Source organism: Artemia franciscana, chromosome 20 (assembly GCF_032884065.1).
Source record: "Artemia franciscana chromosome 20, ASM3288406v1, whole genome shotgun sequence".
Classification (NCBI taxonomy): domain Eukaryota; kingdom Metazoa; phylum Arthropoda; class Branchiopoda; order Anostraca; family Artemiidae; genus Artemia; species Artemia franciscana.
This window is the reverse complement of record NC_088882.1, coordinates 20643181-20668171: the sequence shown is the minus strand read 5'-3', so window position 1 is coordinate 20668171 and position 24991 is coordinate 20643181. Positions and strand designations below refer to the sequence as shown.

Here is a 24991-nt window from a genome sequence, read left to right as displayed (position 1 = left end):
GGGGGGTGTTGCGAAGCGCCACACCAACAGCTAGTATATTATATATATATATATATATATATATATATATATATATATATATATATATATATATATATATATATATATATATATATATATATATATATATATATATATATATATATATATATATATATATATATATATATATATTTTCACCGTACAAATTAGAAAGCTACCCTCCTAAATTACTACTCTGGGTACTTACGTATTATAGCGACCACACTTTGTTCTAGATCTGTAATGAAACCGGTTTTCTGTGGCCACTCAGAGATAATCAGCTTAGCCTGAGCGAGGTAAACGGTAGCTATGCAGGTATATTTTAATTAGATATTCAACAGAGGTGGTTAGGTTTGTAATATAATGCGTTCTCATTGACATGCTTTCTACAATTCTCTTTTGTATTTTCCATAATTTTGTTACTAAGGTATTATATTTTCATCATATTTTGGGGTGTGGTCGCTATAACACGTAAGTACCCTATTATGTTTAAATTAAGGCATTGCAACTGACAACACACCAGTACTTTGAGATTCTCCCCAAAGTCTCAGGGTTCAAGTCCAAAGCTTGGGATCTTAGGAAATACTTTTCTAATCACTCTTTACCTTGAAATGCTGCACATTATGCAGTATATAAGTATCAAGGTCATATCCACCTGTTGCTACCAAGAAGAATCACCAGGAATTTATTTTCTCTCATAAAACGATTACTTATAATGTCAAAAGTACCCTGATACAACTTATAACCAGTTATAACCCTGATATAACATAAAACCAGTTGCGTTATGTCCGTACAAGTTCAACTTGTGTTTGGCACACAGTTTATCAGGTCTTCACATATTACCATCTTTGGTTTGCTAATATAATCTCTTTGGCGGTAGTTTGCAAAACAATATATCTCCCATTTCATTATTTGTGGATTTTTATTTAGTTTGTGAATAAATTTTAATCTGTATAAGAGTTAAAACCTTCAATTTAAGGTAGATACAATTGATAACGAAAAAAATTGGCATGATTAAAGTTCTAACACTTTTTGGCTAAATGATCGTGATCATTATTTGGCTAAACATTGGTTTACTCAGGATGAAGAAAGCAAATTTGCAAATGCTCTTTCTTCACGCCAAAAAATCTGTTTACGTGAATTTTGGGATAACTTCAATCAAGCTTCTGCTACGCACCATTTTATACGTACTTCACCTAATGTTGCCACTTGAGGCTTAAACCACTTTCCTTAAGTCCAGAAGCAGAAGGGGCGAGGTTAGACGTGCCTTTTTCGAGACTGAGTGCTTCCTCGCCCGGTAAGCACCTAACTGGACAGGCGGGACACATGTTACTTCTTGTAAATATATATAAAAAATCTGTAAACTAGCTAAAATAGAATAAGGAGCTTTTAAGACGATTGTTTAAACACGTAACTGGACGATTAAGGTCTCTTATATACATTTTGTCCCCTCCCTCATAAGGTTTTGTAAAACAGTTGAAAAAAATTCAGACAGAAAGGAATTCGAATTGTAGAGGTAAAGTTTAAAGAGCCAAAATTTACTGAAATTCGGATACGAAAGCAACCATATGATATAGAATAGCAGAAATCCTAGCAAGCGTTTCACACAAAGTATTTATACCTAAGTTTATAATAATTCCGAATAGAATATATGAGGAGAGCTAAGCCAGAAAAAGGACTTCTAAGTCTGTTTTGCTAAACCACCCATGAGCTGAAGACATTGTCACGTTTTCCTTTTTAGAGTTATCGCTAGTAGCCACTAACTTCCATCCCATTCCATTTGAAAATGAAATAAAGACCATAGTAAGACATAAAATAAGCTTAACATCCTACCTGAGAGAGTTTACCATATTTCAAGTTCCTTGTATGTAAAACCAATGTATCATCCCGTTGTTTAGCCTGAATCTCAGCACTAATCAAATCACCTTCCCTCAGAAAATTTCGCATTGCCAGTAAATCAGCTTCCGATCGTCGCCTGTGTTCACCACCTAAAGGCAATTGAGAAAAAAGGCGTTGAAAGGAGGGACTCAAAGAGTAAGATGGCCGTACATAGTTTCTAGGGCAGGAAGGATATGCATGGCGCACAAAATAACACTCATTAGCATGATAAGCATTCAACTTTTCTAACAGATGTTATGTGACATATCTTATCAGATTGAGGCTTGTATCTACAAAAGGCACATGGTTGAACCAATTGGTCATTTGTTGCCAATATTTCATTTAATCCTCAAAATATTCAGGAATTTGTTTCGTGTTTCTTTTTTTCCTTCTTCACCATGTTTTCTTCTTTCGCTTGCAGATACGCTTTGAAACGAATACTTCGACTCGGATTTTTTTTTTACCATGTCTAACAGCTCTAAACAACACGTATTGTGAACAGATAGAAAAAAAACTGGCCACTTGCAAAAACTACAAAACATCAATCTCTTTCCAACTTTTTTTCCCCTTTAAAATTGATATCTTGTAACTTAAGACTTTTTCCAGTTACCAAAGCCGAAAAGTATATTTCCTTTGTAATGTTCTTCTATAGAAGAACGTCAGTCACTGCCAAACAGGAGATGTAATTGCTTTCACTGAAAATTGAAAAAGGATTTTACCCAGAGAACTAAAAGAGTCATTTAATGCTACAAGTTATAAGGAATTGGAAAACCAAAGAAAATTTGAACAAGAAAAAAAAAATCGTTTCCATTATAAATTTAATTAGTTTTACCTATACTTATACCACAATAAATTAGATTTGCCGACAGACGAACATGCTCCACAATGCTTGAATTAAATCACTGAGTATATGTGTGATGTGAGGATCTGGAAATAGGGCATGTCCGGGCTCAATTGCCTTGAAATTAGCCTCGAAATGTCTTCTGCATACACCCCCAGAGTATAGCGAGAAACTTAAAATTCTTCAAAAGGCAATGAGCAAATTACCGACACTATTAATTTAGTTAGGATGAAAATAAAAATGTGACCCAAAAATCGGGGTTCCTTAGAAGATGGCCAAAACAAAAGCTTAAAATGCAGTGAGATATTGGTGTTTAAACTTGTTATTGGCCTCAGGTGGCCCAGTAGTATGACAGGCTTGGGGTAGGATAGCACCGAAATTTAAAATATGGTATATCAGCAGAACCTAGCAATTTGTAGGTGCTCTTCACCCCATTCAAAAAGCATTTACAAATACCGTTTTATTGCAAATTTTTTCTTGCAAAATGAAAGAAGTTTATTTTTCGGCAATAGTATTTAAACAAATATGCAAAATAGGTGAAAATATTAAGCAAAATAAAAATAAACAAAACAAAAATTTCTACAAATCAAGGTGTTCGGAAAACTTTTAAATAGAGGATACACTGAAAAATTCAAGTTTTGGGTTAATCTTTTTCTATAATACGGACGAAAGGCGCATCTTCTGATGTTCTTTCAAAATCGTCCAGCTCTTCAATCCAAACCCTATTTGTGTTCAAGCACATAGGGGTGGAGATTCAGCCCATAGAGTCTGAACAGGGTAGGTGCTAGCTCTACACCATTTTGATAGTTACAACCACTTTTCTAATGGTAACTATCAGGGCTGTCCGAGATTTTTGTTCAGGAGCAGGGGTACCAAAAGAACAGGGGCCCGAAGTGCAGAGTTTCACAAATCAAGGTGTTCAACAAACCCTTAAAAAGGGGATAAACTGAAGAATTCAAGTTTTGGTTTAATACTCTCTTTCTATAATACGGACGAAAAGTGCATCTTCCGATGTTCTTTCGAAATCGCAAAACCCTTCAATCCAAACCCTATTTGTCTTCAAGTACATAGGGGTGGAGACTCAGTCCATAGAGTTTAAGCACGCTAAGTGCTAGCTCTATATCTTCTTGACAGCTACCACCACTTTTCTAATGGTACCTATCAGGGATATATCCGAGATTTTGGTACAGGAGCAGGGCTACCAACTTAATGAAAAAGTAGGGATTTATCTCACATGTATTTTTCAAACGGTCCCAAATAAGGTCATGCCTGAGTTTTTAGCTCGAGTCCGTTCGTCCGCCCCTTGCGAGAACGCGTCCACTAGACAAAGTGTAATATATCTAAGGTTTTTTTTTGCAGTATAATACAGTGGTAACGACGATTTTTCTTCCCCGAAAAAAATGTAATTACCTTTTCAGGGCAGATATTAATGTTCCTTTGGACGGTCAGTAGAGATTAAAAGCCCAGCTTTTCTTGTGCTAGTGAAATTGTTGGCCAACTTTGTGGCCTTTAAAGTGTAGAAATGCTTCTTTCTGAAGTAGCAGTAGTTACAGGCAACGTCACAAGAACAGCAAAAAGAGAAGAAATATTTTTGAAAAAAGAACAAATGCATCCTACAGGAGAAGACGAAATCCAAGAAGGCCCTTCTATGATTGGAAACTCTTCCGATTTGCTTCGCCGGAAATCAACCTCAAGTATAAAGCCGTCTGCTTTGGGTAGATTATTGCCGCGAAACTCAAGCAAAGATTCCAATTTCTATTCTCATGGTCAGTAGCTACAATCTTAGAAGAGGCAAGAATAATGAGATGTGACATAAATTCTGAAAAAGTTCAAAAGACCGTTTCAGCTGCGATATGAAGTCGTCTAGAAAAAGAATAAGGAGAAAGGTTCTATAGTAATCAAAAAGATCAAGATAGTTGGAATGCACAATCCTTTCACCTTTTGTTCTTGGACGAGTCAGCAAGTCCTAGAACATTGGCAAAACGCTGAGTTTCATCCCAAATAGAAGTGAAACAATAGGAGCTTTTTTTCTAATTTATATTGTTCTGGAAAATTTCTATTGTATTTACATGTTTGCAAGCAACAGCCAAATCTTAATCACCTGAAGTCACAAGGAAAGCGTCAGGCAGAAAACCTCTTTGGCACATGGGCATAAATTACAAATAGCGATTCGCCTATAGCATTCAGCAGCTGCGTCGTTTTTACTGACATTTTTTCATTTTTATTCTTCTCCAAATCTTCAAGAGAACGCGGAATAGGTAGATACAGCTCAATAAAAGGCACAAGGGAATCGTAGCGCTCGGTCCATTTTGTTGGGAGAATTCAGCCACACTGTTTTCGAGAGTGCGGTAGAAATAACTAAACTTTTCTTTGAGATTCAGGGTTTGAGAGGCGAAGCATCTTTGGGTTGCAGATTTATGATAAGGTTTTCGCTCTAAAACTGGAACTGCACAGACAGAAAAAACGACAAAACTGAGACTTTCTGCAGTGCAATGCACGTAAAATGCCTCCGGGTACTATAACAGGTTCAAACCACTGAGATGATCGCACATTGCCGCTGCTCCATTGAAACCCAGACAAAACATTTTTATAGTCTTATAGGATTGACGAGACAAGACAATGTCCAGCTAGATTAGTAACTGACGCAAAACAGAGAAAATTCTCGATGACGGATTAAAGCAGAGGTGTAGCATTCACAATTTAATTAGAAAGCACTGAAAAGCAAGAGTTTGCATTTACTTTTTTGGCAATGGATTCCTCAAAAGCTCTCCACACGCGGCAATCATGTCACTGAATCACTGGAGAGATATATTTGGCATTTGCTGCCACTGAAATAAAACGTTTCGTTTGACTTTTATCACCAAGTCTTAGTCTCAGTCAGTGAGCTAAAATTTGCTATAATTATGAGTGGTTTCTGTGATTGAAATGGAAATCACGAAGGGGAAACTGTTGCTTCCGGAAAAATAGGAGGCCTATAGCTTCAACAACTGGCTTGATTTTTTTTACGATTTTCATCAACCTTTTCTTTCCTTGTCGTATCTAACTGATTGATGATATTACCCTGCCGTTTCTTCAAATCAAAAATGAAGTATTCTGCGGTTACACAACACTTTCTGACGAGTCGTGTTTGTTGACGACTTTTAAATATTGATTATATCCTTCCAGTTTGTGAAGGGTTTGCTGATAAGTTTGCCTAAGCGCTGATGGCTGCCTTTGCCAGCTGTTTCGAGAAAAAAAGAAAAAGAAATAAAAACCTGGCAAAAGGAGCGTCCTTAGAAAGGGAATAGGACAATCAGATGAAACGAGTCAACCAACTCATCTAAAGTTTCAACTTTCGTTCCCAGATGTTGGATAGGAGTTGAGAACATGTGGAGCCTAGAGGCTCGTGCAAGTTTAGGCATTGGGTCAAGTATTGACAATTTACTAAAGGCCGACCAACATCGTCTGGAACCAATGAAGGAAACTGCACGAGTGTGTTTGTAAGGGCAGATGAACAATCGGCAGATGACTCATTAACGCTGACATCAGAGGCGAACAAAAATTTACCATCACATTTCTTCTTCATAAGCAAACTGACTGAATAACTGGATTGAAAGTCATGCACTGAACTGACTAACCAACTAATCTTGCAACCGCTTCCTCTTGTAGCATTTACCTCGAAGCATAATATCATATTAGGCTGCTCAGCACATGAACTATACAAAGCAATAGCTTAGCGATTCCCGTTCAAGCGATGTCCCTGATAGCTGTATGATCAATTGTCATCCCTTATCTTACGACTGAGAAGATAAATTTCAAACCTTAGAGCATCAAGGACAGTATAAAATTAAGTCTGATTCTTTGAATTGGTTAAGTGGAAATTTACACAACCACATTAAAATAATCAGGAAAGCCTGGGGACCCAATATTTAATGAAAAAGGTCTCTATATGCAGTTATACAGTTTTAACACTTAGGGGCACGAAGTTTGAAAAAAAGGGACGTGTGTGACAAATCAGCTGAAAATTAGCGAAAAAAATGTACCATCACGAAGAACAAGAAATTAAAACTTTCCCGATTGCGTAGCAAAAGAGAAACAAAAGGCAGCTAACAGGGTAAGATACACGGAATGGATGAGTGAGATCATGTAAAATAGAGGCTAACCCTAACATCTTGTTACGAATTAAAGATTAATACGAGTTAAAGAAAATGTATTTATCATTAAAAAAACAAAAATATAAGCTATTCATTAATATTAATATTTCATTAATAAAACTATTGAAGTTTAACAAATAGCTAGTTAACTTACTTACCTCCAAGAACTTAGTTTTGGAAAGGCCGATTATCCTATTTTGTTATATTTACCGTTTAATGTTTTATTTTTTTTTTCAAATATCAATAAAGCCCTAAATTTTCTTCTGATTCCAAAAATATTACTTTATTACTTAATTTTTATCATTTAAGGCACAAATTTTAAATTCAATTGTTTGCTTCTGACACTAAGAGAAAAACCTAGACAGTGTGAATTCAAATTCAAATGTTACAAAACTACTTATTGAAAAATCAGCTGATTGCTTTGTATGCCTTGCTTATATTGCAAAAATAGGAAAACTCCTTTAAATTTACTGTATCAGTTTCCACTTATTTTGTTTTACTCTTCGGCGTGACAAAAAGGGTAAAACCTTACGCCTGACTACTGAAGTTAATAATTTTACAGCACAAAAAAAAAACAAATCGTAAAAAATCCAGATTTTCAGGGAAGAATAGACCTAAGATGGAGCTAGTGGGAAAAAAATGTATCAATTTTGATGTCCTTGGCACTTTACGAACTGTGAATGGTGCAGCATTCAGTTTGTAAGTTAATCTAAGTTAATAAGTCACGAATCTAGCATTAATTAAAGAAATCCAAAATGCTTTTTTAGTAAACAACTTAAAGAAAACAAATACTATCCAGAATATCAGGAGGGATGTAGTAATCGCACAACCTACCTCCTTTTTCTTTACCAAAGTGTGATCTACGCTTTTTTGAAAGCATTTTAGAGCGCAAGAAACACAGTTAGTTGGTTATTGCAAGCATTTTACTTAACAACCGCTTTTCAAAAAAAAAAAAAAAAAAAACTGGAATGAAAATCCTACTGTTTAAAGCAGATATGGTTACATGAGCGCAACCCATATAGAACTCTTATCACAATGCTCTTATTCTTAGAATTCATCTTAAGCGTCAAGACAAAAAAAAAGGTCACAATTGATCATACAGTGTAGCAAGTGGGAGGTTTTTTATACTAGGGGAGATGTGGGTACCCTAGGACATGTTTAAGTTTATGGCAGATATCTGGAGTATAGTTTGGTCAAATTATTTGGTTTTGCTATTTGATTAAATGGAACTGAATGGGCTTTATCCCATAGTTTTTTTTTTTTGTGTTTTTTTTTAATTATTCCCTTGATAAACTTTTTCGATATCAACAATTTTCCTAGCCTCCTTCTTTTGTCCCAGAGTACCCAGACCCCTGAATACTCTGGGACACAGAACTCCTTTTACAAAATATCATTTATTAAAAACCTACAATCTACTCCGATTATGATAAACATATAAAACAGAAGCTTGTAACATTATTCACTCAAAAGTATTGTGTGAAAGGATGATATCAAAGGTCAGTGCTTTCACAGCAAGTTCTGTGTCATGACTCAGATTAGGTTTTGGCAGGCGTAAGGCAATTTTGCTTGTCATCATGGAGGCCTCATCCTACGTCTCAGGAAATATGAACTTCAAGTAAGGGAGCTTTTGTTTCAGGAAGCTCACATTATATTCCTCCATTTGAACTTCCAAAACACCATGCTTTATTTCCTCGGTAGGTTCTCTTACCTACTTGGTCATTCGGGTGTAATGAATCATCAGTGTCAGCATAGAGATCAACAGAAGCAGCATAAAATTTTTGCCAGACATCTGGATCAAACGAATGAAGCCTCAGTTTAGAAAAGCCCCTCATAATGTCCAATGGCGGGAAAGCTTTTGGGAAAGCAGCCCCAAGAAGTTCAGAGGTCTTGTATTCCGTGAATGGTCTCCGGGATAGTTTCTAATTAAGTTTTTAACAGCTTAGTAAAAATAACTTTTTTATGGTGAATAGGTTGTTACATCAAAGGCTGTAGCTTATTTGATGTCTGTGGAGGGACTGTAAGAATTTGTTAACCCATTTCCTTTGCAGCAGAAACTGAGTCATAGCACATGTGACTATCATGGTTATCCACGAGCAGAAGAGCTGGTTGCTCAGGAGAGCATGGCACATATCTTTTGAAGGATCCAAAGTAGCCATGAAATATTTCTGTCCTCATCCAAGCATTTCACACCCTTTGTTACTGGTGGATCACCATCCAAGAGCCCTTCCCGAAGTGATTCCTTCCAAAGATAAGGTACAGGGGAATAAAGCTCCCCATCACGTTGAGAGTTCTGACTATTGTGACTAGTTACCCTCTTTCCTCCAACGTAGTTGCTCCTAGCTGCTTGGCCCCATTAGGACTCACAACCTTCAGCCATTTCTGTTGAACATTTAATAAGCCTGTTTCATCAATATTGTAAACGCGGTCAGCTGGGAAATGATTCTTTGAGTACAGCTTTTCATAGAATGTGGCAACTGCCTCACGGCTAAATCCAAGTTTGCAATGAAGGCTAATGCTTTCTGGTCTGCGCAGAGAAATTCTATTGTGTCGCTCCATGAGCCCCCTTATTCCAATCTTCTCCTGCTGCTTCATTATGATCCCACGATTTGGGGGATTTCACTTGGTGAGCCTGGGCAAATTCCCAGGCTAATTTTTTTTTTCTGTTTTTTCGTCAGTCTATAGTTCACTTGCAATGATAGCAGAAGAAAAGATTAAAAATTATCCCATTTCAGAAGTGAATACTTTATTTACATCATAGCTAGGTGACGAGTAAAACACCCATTTTATCTTCATCCAATTATGCAGCAAATGACCGACAAGGTGTTGACTTTATAACATTATACAGTATAGCTGCAGATATGAGTGGTATACTATTTTAAGTGGAGAATTACCGCAACCTTCATGTTTTCTTCATCACAGGCAATAAGAGATGAATAAAGCTTCCTCTTCTTAGGCATTCTGTCAAAATTGAGAACGTTAGGGGAAATCAAAGCAATACGACAACTACAGATACCGCTTGAATTATAATCTAATGTATATCGCTTAATTCTATCTCATAGCTTTACCTTTGGCTGGGTTGGCTGATATATATATGAGAGTATCCTGGGCCACAATGGTTAAAAAGTGTTCAAGGTGTCCAGGAACACATGTCTCACAGTGCCGAAGCAGGAAACTTCTCACAAACGTTAGATTTTGCATCACTAGATCGCAACGTAAATCTATCACTGAACAGTAATCTTGAGCCAAAAGAACACAGTTTCTGATAAACACACTGATTATCATACAACAAACCGTACAGAAGCTACGTTACGAAAACTAGACCCTCTTTCTAAATCAAAGAACAAAGAAAAACTTCTTACTTAAAATCTCCAATAAAAATAGTTTATAATGTCTTCAGGAAACCACGTGTATACTACCTGACACATGGCACAATGGATACAATTAAGGCAGACTTTTTGAATAAAATTTTCTTCAAAAAGGTACTATGTCCCATCTCCTCTACGGAATTATGGCCCTACTGTGGATAAAATCGTTTTGCAGCACAAGATGGTAGAAATCAAAACTTTGTCGTGACGTGATCTCTTTTCTTTGCTTAAGAGGAGCACTAGAACTCTAAGTTTTGAATTGAGTAGGCCCTCTCCAGAAATGCTACAACCATGGGTTTGATAAAAGCAACCTCAGTGTAAGAAAAAAAAACACCTATGACCATTCTTCTCGAAAAAAAAACTGTGATTTTGTATAAAATGCTTGAAACCTTAGCTTTCTGGTTTTGAGACACGTTGAATTAGTGCAAATGTCATCCAGATCATCCCTTTTTGAAATATGTTAGAGTTTTCTTGGATTAATAACTTTAAATACATAACTTTTACTCTTTATTAACATAAACAGTTTGGAAAACTTGTCTGCAGGTTTTTAGTCCAGCCTTGTAGACCACATGAGTTTATGGTTGATCCAATTTAATACCCTCCTGTGCATTATTTCTTTGAGCTAGTATGAAGCTTAAATGGTGAGAGCTATTGGTAATCAAGGCTTTAATTCGCCACTTGAAAACTTAATGCTTAAAAATCTATATTTTTCAGCTAATATTTTTGTAAATTGTTATGTATTTGTCCCAAAATATTTCTGGGATAAGATTCCAGTCAGCCCGAGGGAGGAGGGGGGTTGGTTGTTTTCTCCCTTTCTTCCTCTTTCGAATGGGTACAGTTCAATTTCACAACTGACCAGCAACCCTGTCCAAGTTTAAGTTTCGTGTCACAAAAAAACAAGGATATGAAAATAAAAACAAAGGAAGTTGAACTTCTTTATAAATGAAAATCTAACAAAGCACAAATAATCACATCGTAGACGCAAATGCATTCAAAACACGAGTGCAACTATTTGACGCGACGGCTAGAACTGGCAGTGTTAAATACATAAGACCGCATTATGGACGGTGGTAGAAACGAGTTTCAGAGTTGAGGAGTTTCAAGATCTAGGAGTTCAAAAGAGCCGTGGAATCATAAATACTTTTAACTAAAAAATACGAGATATAAGCATCCCTGCTTAACATTGGGCAAACTTGTACTATAACAACAAGTTCTCAAATAAATAAAAGAACTTACCCAGTAGATTAACATTAGTAATATTAAGGACAGAATCCAGACGAGAATTTGTGTCAACTTTCCATCTCTTTTGCTGGACTTCTGTGATCCTTCCGACAATGACATCACCAACAGCCCCAGAATAACGACTTTTCAGAGGCACAACAGAAACATGGTCGTCTATAGTTGTGATAACGCCTGTTATAAACCATGATTTTAGTATATGTATCTAGTAACTCACTGATCCAAGTGGAACTTTGATAATTTATGCAAGAGAAAAAGATTGTGATAAATAGGTGACAACACTGGCCATACAAGACGCACTAAAAGAAAACAAACAACAAAAAAAAAGGAAGAAAACAAAAAGAAAACACAACAGCAAGAATAATTTTCAGCCATTACTATAGAAAACAAAACAGATATTTTGGCAAAGACCTTTGCTAATTCATCTTCAGGGCTAAAAAAAATTTATATAAGTTACAAAAAACTGATCTTCAGAAGTGGCCTTAATAGAAACGAAAAAGCGACTGAAAAACAAAACACAGATGTACCAACATTTCAAAAATTGGATTAACTATGAACTTATATGCAGCCTTTATACTGATTTGATTTGTATTAGCTAGACTAATTGATCATCTTTTAATAATGAGAAGGAATGTGTATTGAGTCACTTTTAATCAAAATTATCATAAACACGGCTTATAAATTTTCCCGTCTTTCTGTTTAGAATAGGTCTTTATGCATGGATTTTTTTTTTTTTTTTTTTTTTTTTTGCATCGCAATATACGGTTTACCACAATCTTTAGGCATGCAATTGAAATTAAAAAAAAATAAATAAAATAAAATCATACATAAAAACCTTGGTTTAAACAAAGATACTGGCAATATTATTTATAGCAATAAATTTTTCCTATGCATTACTTATTGTCTTCTATATTTTTTTTCCTGTTTCACTTCGATTTTTTATTTTCCTGCCTTAATTAAAACATTCTGCTCAACACCGGAGGCAAAATATAAGCAACTGTTCTATATTATCTTGGAGACACATCCACTGTGTAAAACTGGGCCACATAGCAAATTATGTTGCCATTGAATTTTAAAAACTCAATAGATAACTAATTATCAAGCACTAGAGACAGATTTAAGTACTATCAGCCTGTTTTTCAGATTTAGCACGCTTTGAAGAGACTTTTATTTAAACAGAATATAATTTAGTTGAAATACAAATGCTATTTTAGGTCATTTATTTTCGATTTTCCGGGGGAAGAAACATGGAGCGGCATTCTCCATCAAGTCTGGCATGAAACAACCCGCAAGAGAAGTTCTGGGTCTAAAAATACTCTCTAAGTGTATTTTCACCCATACTAGGAAATATTCTCGGATCCCTCTTTCTGTAAGACGCATACCTTCTCTATGCGCCCTATACTCATTACGCATGTAAGCAATATTTGACAGGTTCATCACATCATCATTTTAAACATCCAGTTAATGATATTCTTAGTATTTACCTGTCTCCTGTTTCGCCTGTAACAAAACTGACGAGTCATGCTTGGTACTACAGCCTTCCTAAGCGAAATAAGCATAGAACAAGAGAGCTCTTACGTTTTTTAGCTCTTAACACACTGCGTTCAAAGGCAGAAGACAGGTTTAAACACCCTACACGACAAACGTGATGGTCCTTAGTAAATACATAAATATATATATATATATATATATATATATATATATATATATATATATATATATATATATATATATATATATATCTATATATATAAAAATAAGTTGTCTGTGGATCTGTGGATCGTGGATCAGGTGACGTCATGTTTCTGTGTCGGCTGACGTCATGAAATTAGTTGTCGTCATTTTTGTTATGACGATGCTTAGTATATTGTAAAACACATTAATTTGGTTAATAATATACCATTTAAAACACCAAAATGAACATGCTGGAGTAGTCACTCGGTGAGAGAGGGTGTCAGAACGGAGAATGAAGGTCCCAGCTTCAAATCCTGGTTAGGCTAAAAAAGGTAAAAAACTAAAAACTAAAAAAAAAACTGAAAAAACTACAAAAAAAAATAAAAACTAATAAAAAATAAAACAGCCGAAAAACTAAAAAAACTAAAGAAACTAAAAAAAGGAAAAAACTTAAAAAACTAAAAACTAAAAAAAAACTAAAAAAAAGGAAAAAACTGAAAAATAGAAGAGAAAAAGAAAACTAATAAAATTAAAAATAAACATAAAAAAAATAAAAAAGATAAAAACTAAAAATAAAGTAAAAAGAAAAAACGAAAAAAATAAATAAAAAAGCTAAAAAAAAGGTAAAAACCAATAAAAAACTAAAAAGAAAAAAGGTGAAAAACTAAAAAAAAATTTAATCTAAAAAACTAAAAAAAACTAAAAAGGTAAAAACTAAAAGAACTAAAAAAGAAAAAAAAACTAAAAAAAGGAAAAAAACTGAAAAATAAAGGAGAAAAAGAAAACTAAAAAAATATAAATAAAAGTAAAAAAACTAAAAAGATAAAAACTTCAAAAAAAACTAAAAAGAAAAAGAAAGAAACTAAAAAACCTAAAAAAAGGTCAAAACCAATAAAAAAAAACTAAAAGGAAAAAAAGGGAAAAAATTAAAAATTTATTTCATCATATACCAATTCAAAAACGAATGTATACCGGGATGACGACCGGGACACAGGGAATATAAATGACACAACTACAACGGGGACGCCGGGGGCACAGGGGGATATAAATGACGACCGGGACACCGGGACACAAGGAATATAAATGACGCCCGGGATGCTCAAAGAGAAATCACAGACTGGGACACCGGGACACAAATGACGACCGGGACACAGGGAATATAAATGACGACCGGGACACAGGGACATAACTACAAAGGGGACGCCGGGGTGCACAGGGGGATATATAAATGACGATGGCGACTCAGGGAATGGTCGATTAGCAATCACCATCAACAAAGCTCAAGGGCAATCATTAGAATCATGAGGTATAGATCTGAATACGGATTGTTTTCCCATGGACCATTATATGTTGCATGTTCAAGAGTCGGTAAACCTGAAAATCTATTTATATGCACAGACAATGGGACAGCAAAGAATGTTGTATATTCGCAAGTTTTACGTAGTTAAAAACATATATATATATATATATATATATATATATATATATATATATATATATATATATATATATATATATATATATATATATATATATATCACAGGTGGGACATAGGGACACAACTACAATGGCGCGTAACTAATATGGCGCGTAACGACTTACGCGCGCGGGGGGGTTTGGGGGGGGGGCGCCACCCCAACAGCTAGTATATATATATAAATAAGTTGTCTGTCTGTGGATCAGGTGACGTCATGTTTCCGTGTTGACTGACGTCATGAAATTAGTTGTCGTCATTTTTGCTTTGACGGTGACGTCATTAACGGTATTTAAGACATTTGTTCACGGAAAAATGTTTAATTGTAAAATGACTGAAGAACCTACAATATCAACAGCCGAGGAAGCTGCTCAAAGAGTTTATGCCAAAACACTTGCTGCTGATAGAGAAAATAAGAAAAGAAAGCGTTCCGAGGAATCACAAGAACAGCAAGAAAACAGGCTTGCGGCTAAAGAACGCAAAACCGCGCGGTTAGATGAAAATCCACCTGGACAGCGAGAGTCAAAACATATCAAAACTGAAAATGATAGCGATGATGATTGGGTTTGGGATTTTGACTTGGATAAGGTCATCAATGCCTACCAGATTTAAGTTAAAAAAACAAAGGTTCGTCGATATGTACTTCATAGTGACGCTGAAAAATAAAGAAGAAAAAGAAAACTGAAAAAAGAAAAAAGGTAAAAAACTAAAAAAAAACTAAAAAGAAAAAACACTCAAAGAGAAATTACAGACCGGGACACAAATGACGACCGAGACAGAGGGAATATAAGTGACGACCGGGAACCTCAAAGAGAAATTACAGACTGGGACACCCGGACACAAATCACGACCGGGACACAGGGAATATAAATGAGAACCGGGACACAGGGACACAACTACAACGGGGACGCCGGGGGCACAGGCGGGATATATAAATGACGACCGGGACACAGGGATTGTTCGAATAGAAATTACAGACCGGGACACAAATGACGACCGGGACACCGAGACACAGGGAATATAAATGACGACCGGGACACTCAAAGAGAAATTACAAACTGGGACACCGGGACACAAATGACGACCGGGACACAGGGAATATAAATGACGACCGGGACACAGGGACACATCATTAGAATAATGAGGTATAGATCTGAATACGGATTGTTTTTCCCATGGACAATTATATGTTGCATGTTCAAGAGTCAGTAAACCTGACAATCTATTTATATGCACAGACAATGGGACAGCGAAGAATGTTGTATATTCGCATGTTTTACGTAGTTAAAAACATATATTTATATCTATCTCTATTCACAGGTGGGACACAGGGACACAACTACAATGGCGCGTAACTAATATGGCGCGTAACGACTTACGCGCACGGGGGGGCTTGGAGGGGCGCGAAGCGCCCCACCAACTAGGTGTTGGGGTGGCGCGAAGCGCCACCCCAACAGCTAGTATATATATATATATATATATATATATATATATATATATATATATATATATATATATATATATATATATATATATATATATATATATATATATATATATATATATATAGTTGTCTGTCTGTCTGTCAGGTGGCGTCATGTTTCTGTGTTGACTGACGTCATCAAGTTAGTTGTCGTCATTTTTGCTACGACGGTGACGTCATTCAAGATATTTAAGACATATGTTCACGTAGAAATCTATTAATGTTTAAGTTTAAAATGACTGATGAACTTACAATGGCAAAAGCCGATGAAGATGCTCAAAGAGTCTATGCCAAAAAACTTGCTGCTGATAGAGAAAGTCAGAAAAGAAAGCGTGCCGAGGAATCAAAAGAACAGCAAGGAAACAGGCTTGAGGCTGATAGAGAAAGAAAGAACAGAAAGCGTGCCGAGGAATCAAAAGAGCACCAAGGAAATAGGCTTGAGGCTGATAGAGAAAGAAAGAACAGAAAGCGTGCCGAGGAATCAAAAGAACAGCAAGGAAACAGGCTTGAGGCTGATAGAGAAAGAAAGAACAGAAAGCGTGCCGAGGAGCTACCAGAGCAACGCGGAAGCAGACTTGCTGCTAAAAGAGAAAGTGAAAAAAGAAGGCGTGCCGAGGAATTACAAGAACAGCAAGAAATCAGGCTTGCTGCTGATAGAGAAAGTAAGAAAAGAAAGCGTGCCGAGGAATCACAAGAACAGCAAGAAATCAGGCTTGCTGCTGATAGAGAAAGTAAGAAAAGAAAGCGTGCCGAGGAATCAGAGCAACCTGAAAGTTATCGCCTGGCATTCAGGTACAACCCAGTCGATGATTATAGCTTGAGTAGATGTGTTCAAATCGGGACAATGTCTAAAATTTGTCCCTATTGCAAGGCCTTGAAATTCAATGGTGAAACAATGGGAATGTGTTGCGCCTCAGGAAAAGTTAAACTTCCTCTATTGGCTGCACCACCAGAGCCATTGAAGACTTTCCTTACTGGAACTACGTCAGAATCTAAGCGTTTTTTGTCACAAATCAGAAAATACAACTCATGTTTCCAAATGACGTCGTTTGGAGCCCAAATCGAAAATCCAGATCAATTTATGTCTACTTTCAAAGTAAAAGGGCAAATTTATCATAGAGCAGGGTCCCTTCTACCATTCTCAGGCGAGAATCATAAATTTTTACAATTGTACTTCATCAGTGATAGAAATTCTGAATTGAATGCACGTTGCGAAATTTCTCCCAACGTTGAAAGGACAATCGTTTCCCAATTGCAACATCTTTTCCACGAAAATAATAATTTAGTGCGTCTGTTCAAAACAGCCATCGATTTGATCCCTACTGATACGCATAAAATTGTTATTTCCGCTGACAAAACGCCTCCTGGCCAACATGTGCGTAGATACAATGCTCCAACTATCGACGAAGTGGCAATCGTTATGGTCGGTGATCAGTTTTTACCTCGAGATATTATTCTTCATAAGCGAAACGCTCAGTTGTTAAGAATTGCTGAAACTCATCGATGCTACGATGCCCTACAATATCCTATCATTTTTTGGGATAGAGCCGACGGCTATCACTTTAATATTAAATTGATGAATCCAGCCACTAACAAAGAAATGAATAAGAAATGCAGTGCAATGCATTATTATTCCTATAGACTAATGATTCGGCAGGATGAAGAAAATTATATTTTAAAATGCCGTGAATTGTTTCACCAATTTGTCGTTGATATGTATGCTAAAATTGAATCGGAACGTTTGCTATATATCCGCCTGAATCAGACCAAGCTCCGCTCTGAACAATACATTCATTTGCGAGATGCAGTTATAAATGACGGTAATACCACAAACGTTGGAAGATTAACAATTTTACCTTCGTCATATGCTGGCAGTCCCCGTCATATGCATGAATATGCTCAAGATGCTATTGCGTATGTTCGTCTCTATGGTCGTCCAGATTTATTTATTACATTTACATGTAATCAATCTTGGGACGAGATACTGCAGCTTTTACTTCAAGGACAATCGGCGGTTCATAGGCATGACATTACGGCCCGTGTCTTCCGGCAAAAATTTGAAATCACTGATAAACTACATAGTAAAACTTGAAGTGTTTGGGTCAGTGCGATGCTGGATGTACTCAGTGGAATGGCAAAAACGAGGTTTGCCACACGCACATATACTAATCTGGCTACATAAAAAAATTACTTCGAACGAAATTGATGATGTGATTTCCGCTGAAATACCTGATAAAAATGTCGATAAGGGGTTACATGATATTATTGTAAAAAATATGATACATGGACCTTGCGGTGCACTGAACGAAAATTCACCATGCATGGCCAAAGGAAGGTGCACAAAGCAATATCCTCGACTTTTAGTATCAAACACAATTACTGGCAATGATGGTTACCCACAATATAGAAGAAGATCTACTGAAGATGGCGGTAAAACAGCAATAATAAAGAAGCGTAACGGTACTACCATCGAATTAGATAACCAGTGGGTTGTTCCATATTCCCCATTATTATCAAAAACATTTAATGCACACATAAACGTTGAATACTGTAACTCCGTAAAAGCAATCAAATACATATGTAAATACGTCAACAAAGGCAGTGACATGGCAGTTTTTGGCTTGCAGCCCGAAATCACAGATTTCGACGAAATCGTACAATATCAGGCTGGAAGATACATAAGCAGTAATGAAGCTGTTTGGCGAATTCTTTCATTTCCGATACATGAACGTAGTCCAGCTGTTGTTCACTTAGCGGTACATTTACAGAATGGTCAACGTGTTTATTTCACGGAAACCAACGTGCAACAAAGAGTCCTGAATCCACCGGATACAACATTAACAGCATTTTTTTCGCTTTGCAAAAATGATTCTTTTGCAAAAAAACTGCTGTATACTGAAGTGCCTTCGTATTACACGTGGAATACTAAAAATAAAGTATTTGAACGTCGAAAACAGGGTAAGTCAGTCGACGGCCAACCTACCATCTTCAAAGATACCACGATAGGAAGACTCTACACCGTTCACCCCAATCAACATGAATGCTTCTTTCTACGCCTGCTTTTGGTGAATGTACCCGGTCCGACATCCTTTGAGTATTTGAGAACTGTAAAGGTACTATACATGACACTTACCGTAGTGCATGCCAAGCTCTGAATTTATTGGAGAATGACCAACACTGGGATAACTGCATCAATGACGCGTGCGAAACGTCAACCCCAAGTCAAATTCGTGCATTAATTGGCATCATTTTAACAACTTGCTCTGCATCAGCTCCTACAGAGTTATGGGAAAAATATAAGTCAAAAATGTCCGAAGATATACTCCATCAAAAACAGTTAGAGACGTCAGATATGACTTTTGATTTTACATCAGAAATTTATAACTACACTTTAGTTATTATAGAAGATTTGTGCGTACGTATGGCAAACAAACCTCTTCAGGATTTGGGAATGCCTTCACCTAACCGTATCGCTGCTGTTTCGACATGTGTAGAATTGGATCGTGAACAAAGTTAAAGTACGAGTGATCTATTGTCGTATGTACAAAATAACATTTCCAAGTTAACGTCGGAACAAAAAGACATTTATGATACGATAATGCATTGTGTCGATAACAACGTTGGAGAAATTTTCTTTTTGGATGCGCCAGGAGGTACTGGTAAAACATTTGTGATAAAACTGATTCTGGCATCAATTCGATCAAAAAATGATATAGCGTTGGCAATTGCGTCGTCCGGAATAGCCGCAACATTGCTGCCTGGTGGAAGAACTGCTCACTCCGCTTTGAAATTGCCTCTGAATTTGCATTCTACAGAAACTCCCACGTGCAATATTTCCAAATCATCTGGGATGGGTAAAGTATTGCAGCAATGCAAACTTATTATTTGGGATGAGTGCACAATGGCACACAAAAAATCGCTCGAGGCTCTGGATCAATGCTTGAAAGATTTGAGAGGGAAGTCGAAACCCTTTGGCAGCACATTAATATTGCTTGCGGGAGATTTCAGGGAAACATTACCTATAATACCTAGATCAACTCCTGCAGACGAAATGAATGCTTGCCTGAAAAATTCTAATTTATGGGCACACGTAAAAATATTAAAATTAACTACAAATATGCGTGTCCGATTGCAAAACGATGACTCTGGTCAAACATTTTCAGATCAATTGCTGGCAATTGGAAACGGAAAGCTCCCAGTAGACTCAATTTCAGGACGTATACAACTACCTGCTGATTTCTGTAATTTAGTGACGTCCAAAAATGAATTGATTGAAAAAGTATTTCCGAATATTCTAAAAAATTATAAAAATAATAAATGGCTAAGTGAAAGAGCGATTCTCGCACCCAAAAATATAGACGTCCACGAAATCAACAATATTGTTTTGACCAAGATTCGAGACCAGGCAGTCCTTTACAAGTCAGTCGACACAGTTTTGGAACCAAATGAAGCGGTTAATTATCCATCTGAATTTTTAAATTCCATAGATCTTTCAGGGTTTCCACCACACGTGCTACAACTAAAAATAGGCGTACCAATAATACTTTTAAGAAATATAAACCCACCAAAGCTTTGCAATGGCACTCGAATTGCCGTAAAAAAAACAATGGAAAACCTAATAGAGGCCACAATCTTGACAGGGCCTTTTGAGGGTGAGGCTGTTCTTATTCCTCGCATTCCCATGATTCCAACGGATCTGCCTTTTCAATTTAAAAGATTGCAATTCCCAATTCGATTAGCATTTGCAATCACCATTAACAAAGCTCAAGGTCAATCATTAGAAAAATGTGGTATTGTTGTGATTGTTTTTCCCATGGACAATTGTACGTTGCATGTTCGAGGGTCGGTAAACCTGACAATCTATTTATATGCAGCGACAATTGGACAGCGAAGAATGTTGTATATTCGCAAGTTTTACGCAGTTAATTTGTATTGCATCTATCTATCTATCTATCTATATAAAAACAAGTTGTGTGTATGCATGTTTGTTTGTTTGTAAAAAGAGCGTTTGCATATGACGTCATTATTAGTACATACGGCTTTGTATATGCACAGACAATGGGAAAGCCAAGAATGTTGTATATTCGCAATTTTTACGTAGTTTGAAACACATATATAAATCTATCTATATTCACAGGTGGGACACAGGGACACAACTACAATGGCGCGTAACTAACATGGCGCGTAACGACTTACGCGCGCGGGGGGGCTTGGGGGGGGCGAAGCGCCCCACCAACTAGGTGTTGGGGTGGCGCGAAGCGCCACCCCAACAGCTAGTATATATATATATATATATATATATATATATATATATATATATATATATATATATATATATATATATATATGTATATATATATACATATATATATGTATATATATATTTAATTTTTGGACTGACCTTTACTGTTTATATTTTCTTTTTCCTTTTTTTTTCGTTAATCTTAGTACGAGTTCAGAATTTAACTTGTACAAAAATACTGTTTCTGAAGATACCTAGAAGATGAGAAATTTTGCTAGTAAGCGCCATTTTGAGAATAAAACTATATCTTTACATTAATTTTTTTCATATTCTGAGATCCAAATTTGGGTTAATAGTGCAATAAACTAATTTTAACTAACCGGCTACTGACGCAATCAATTCTCGCTTGTCATTAACATAAGTCCCATGACCTCGTAGGTACTTCGCAAATGGTAACACTTCGCCAGGAGTTACCAAATTTGGCAATTCTTCAACTATTCCATATTCTTCCCTGGGAAAGTAGTTTGGAGCCAAACGAATGTCAACAGATATGTTTGGTCCATCTAAAGGAATATAAAACAAATTTAGCCAATCAGTAAGAAAGCCATAAAATAAAAACACAATATATGCTACATCCACCATGCAATTCCCCCCTCCCCTGGGAAAAAAGGAGATATAAAAAAAAATTCAATCTAGAACCTATGCTGCTAAGTACTTCCCCATCATTGTTATCAGATCTGTATAAAACTTACTTATTTTCGGAGATACGTATTACAACCTATTAACACCTTAAAGGTGCTTTAACTAAAATTACGCCTGTTCAAAGCAATATAAATTGCATTGAAAACGGCCACCAGTCGTCATCATAGTTGTAGCGATAACTGTAACCTAGTAAAGAGCAAACCACAGCCCACAGGGTAGCCAAAGGTATGAAAATGCATTTAAAAAAAACAAATCGTTCAGTGGGAAAAATTTGCATTTGAAGCTGATGCAGAAAAGGTAACTATAATTTCAATTAATCTTAATAGTAAAATTTTAATTTGAAAAAAAAACAAATACAGGAATTTTGAAAAGGACCATGAAAACCTTCGAAAATGCCATGAAATCGAAATGAAAAGCACACCACGGGAATTGTCATTGTCGATAACCATATAGAGGAAGGTTACCTAGAACAAGGGAAATCATTCTAACAGTTTTCTGTTGGACAACAAAAAACCCTAAACTCCGAGTTAACAAAAACTAATGTAACATTTAAAAAACGACCAAGATTTAAATTTAAAAAAGTTTTTCAAATAGAAGTAAAGAGCGAAGATGAAACTTACAAATTACTACTTCGCAGTTGAAGCAACATATATCTGTAATATTAGATCAAGTTAAGTGACTTGCATAATTGCTCTAAATCTGTAGAATTCCGGAAAACTAGGGCTTGTATATTAGAGCTAAGATAGAATAGAATATATTTGTTCACTACAATAGCCGGAGCTAGCATTAGCATGTCATGACAAAAATAATAATGAAGATGGAGTATAGCATTCATTTTATTTGTTAATAGTTCTTCACATTCGTTTAATATCCTGGAAATGTGCAAAACTCTCCAATCCGGATTGCACACCCCATAAACACACCCCAAATAATAAAACGAGACTCTTGTAGGGAACTGTCCCACTGAAGGAAAAAGATTTTCTTCACTGAAGACGCTGTTTCACCAAAATACAAGCATATGGCAGTCAATATTTGACATTCCAGGATACCTTTGACACCTCCTATGAATTCTGTGTCCTCATCTTGGAACACTTACCTAAAGGAGTTTCCAGATTCGTTTTGTCGATCTATGGAAACATTTACCTTTGTGGAATGGCTACATTAAGTGTCATAAGGGTATGCAGCAAGAAAACAAATTTAGCACAAGAACTGAACCCAGTCATGGAAAATCATTTTAATAATAGTTTCCATAATGTCACAATTAAATGAACCATTCTTTCCAAGTCAATAAGAATATGGGGAGGGGCCAACACCCTCTGTAACACCCTCACATGTGATACCTCTGACAAAGGTGACAACTATTAACTCTGTCTATGTCATGTTGAGATGTGATAGAAATTTGGGGACCCCCTTTTCCTCAATAGGGTTTGGGTCAGGTCCTGGTCTCAAAAGGTACAACTAAGACATTCATTTTTGCTTCCCATCAAGCTTCACTAAAATCCAAAAACCCTTCTGGTGAATGTCATGGAACGGATTTAGAGGCTCCCTTCCACCAATTAGGTTGCATTGGACGCAACCAAGAGAGAAAAGAGTTGGTGAATGGAAGATTCTTTTTGCATGTATAGCCTAAGTCAGGGTATATATCTGACCATTAGGGCGCGGGGGTAATATTTCTTGGCATGATGTAAAGAATGATATAAGCGAGTATTTTGGAAAGTTTTGAAACTATTTTCAGGATTTTATAGTTTCCTTCTGGACAGAGGAAATGCTAAACTGATACTGAAATATATTGTCAGACCTATATGAGGGACCATCAGGTGTGGAGGAAATGTAGGATAGAATAAGCAGTAGTCGGACAGCTAATCACCAATCCAACAGTTGAATCACTGTAAAACCTCTACTATACTACCAAGAAATTGTTTTATTTTACTATTGAATTTGCCTAAATTTACTTAATAAGAATATAATTAGTTTGAATGTTTGAGCTACCAGCAATATCGAATATTTCAAATGCACTGATAGTCAATAGGGCAAAGGATGCAAAGTTTTTTTGCTGACTGCATGCCACTGGATATGGGGTTTACTCCAAATAAGGCTGACCCAACTTCATGAGTGCTGGTGGAGCCAACCCCAGAGTGTCTCAGTGCCCAGGGTTTCCCTGTTCAATCAGAGCCCAGACTTAGAAACAGTTACACTTGTGACCCTCCTCCTGAAAATAATTGCAAAAAAAGTCCCTCAAGCATTGAATCCTATGAATTTTAACTGCTTAGGACTTTTACAAGTCCCTGGACATATGCAGTGGAGGGGTAGTGGAGGGTAGGACGAATTTTCTCCTGGGAGAGTTTTCCATAGAGATGGAAGTTTCCAGGGGGTGAGCTTCTCAGGAAAAATTACAGACTGGGGGAATTTGCCAAAATTCCTATACAAAATTTCTTAATGTCTTGCTTTTTCTTTTCTGTCTCGATTTTACGCGTGGAGATGTTAAGGCCATTTGTCTGGGGTAAATTCTCGTCAGAATTGAATTGTCCAGACGATATTTCTATAGGAAGGGGGATTTTTCCATTGAGGTGGAGTCAGGTATCCTGGCATTATTTAAAAACGATCAGATATGAAACAAAAAAAACAAGTTTTTTCAACTGAAAGTAAGGAGCAACAACAAAACTTAAAACGAACAGAAAGAATTATGTATATGGGAGGGGGGTTGCCCCCTCCTCAATACCTCGCTCTTTACACTAAAGTTTGAATTTTGTATGAATTTTTAAAAACAGCTCCTGAACCGCAAGGGTGGTTTAATTAGAACAATAAGAATTTCTTTTTAAAGTGCCAAAAAACTGTAGCGTGAAGAGTGAAGTGTTGAGAGGGGGCAACCCTCCTCATATACATAATAATTTCTGTACGTTTTAAGTTTTAATGTTGCTCCTTGTTTTCAGTTGAAAGAT

At 36.4% G+C, this 24991-nt stretch overlaps 2 protein-coding genes across 2 annotated transcripts in view; one reads left to right on the top strand and one right to left on the bottom strand.

The window, feature by feature from the left end:
- Positions 1–24991, top strand: part of LOC136040017 (rab effector Noc2-like) — a 137365-nt gene that overhangs the window by 72860 nt on the left and 39514 nt on the right. The window lies entirely within an intron of this gene.
- The window catches only part of LOC136039880 (exosome complex component RRP4-like), a 45791-nt gene that overhangs the window by 14935 nt on the left and 5865 nt on the right, over positions 1–24991 (bottom strand). Inside the window, exons 2-4 of the mRNA XM_065723840.1 lie at positions 21731–21913; positions 11475–11651; positions 1855–2009 (exon numbers count right to left, since the gene is read on the bottom strand). Of these exons, the coding sequence (XP_065579912.1) occupies positions 1855–2009; positions 11475–11651; positions 21731–21913 (515 nt within the window). The remainder of the gene's footprint in view (positions 1–1854; positions 2010–11474; positions 11652–21730; positions 21914–24991) is intronic.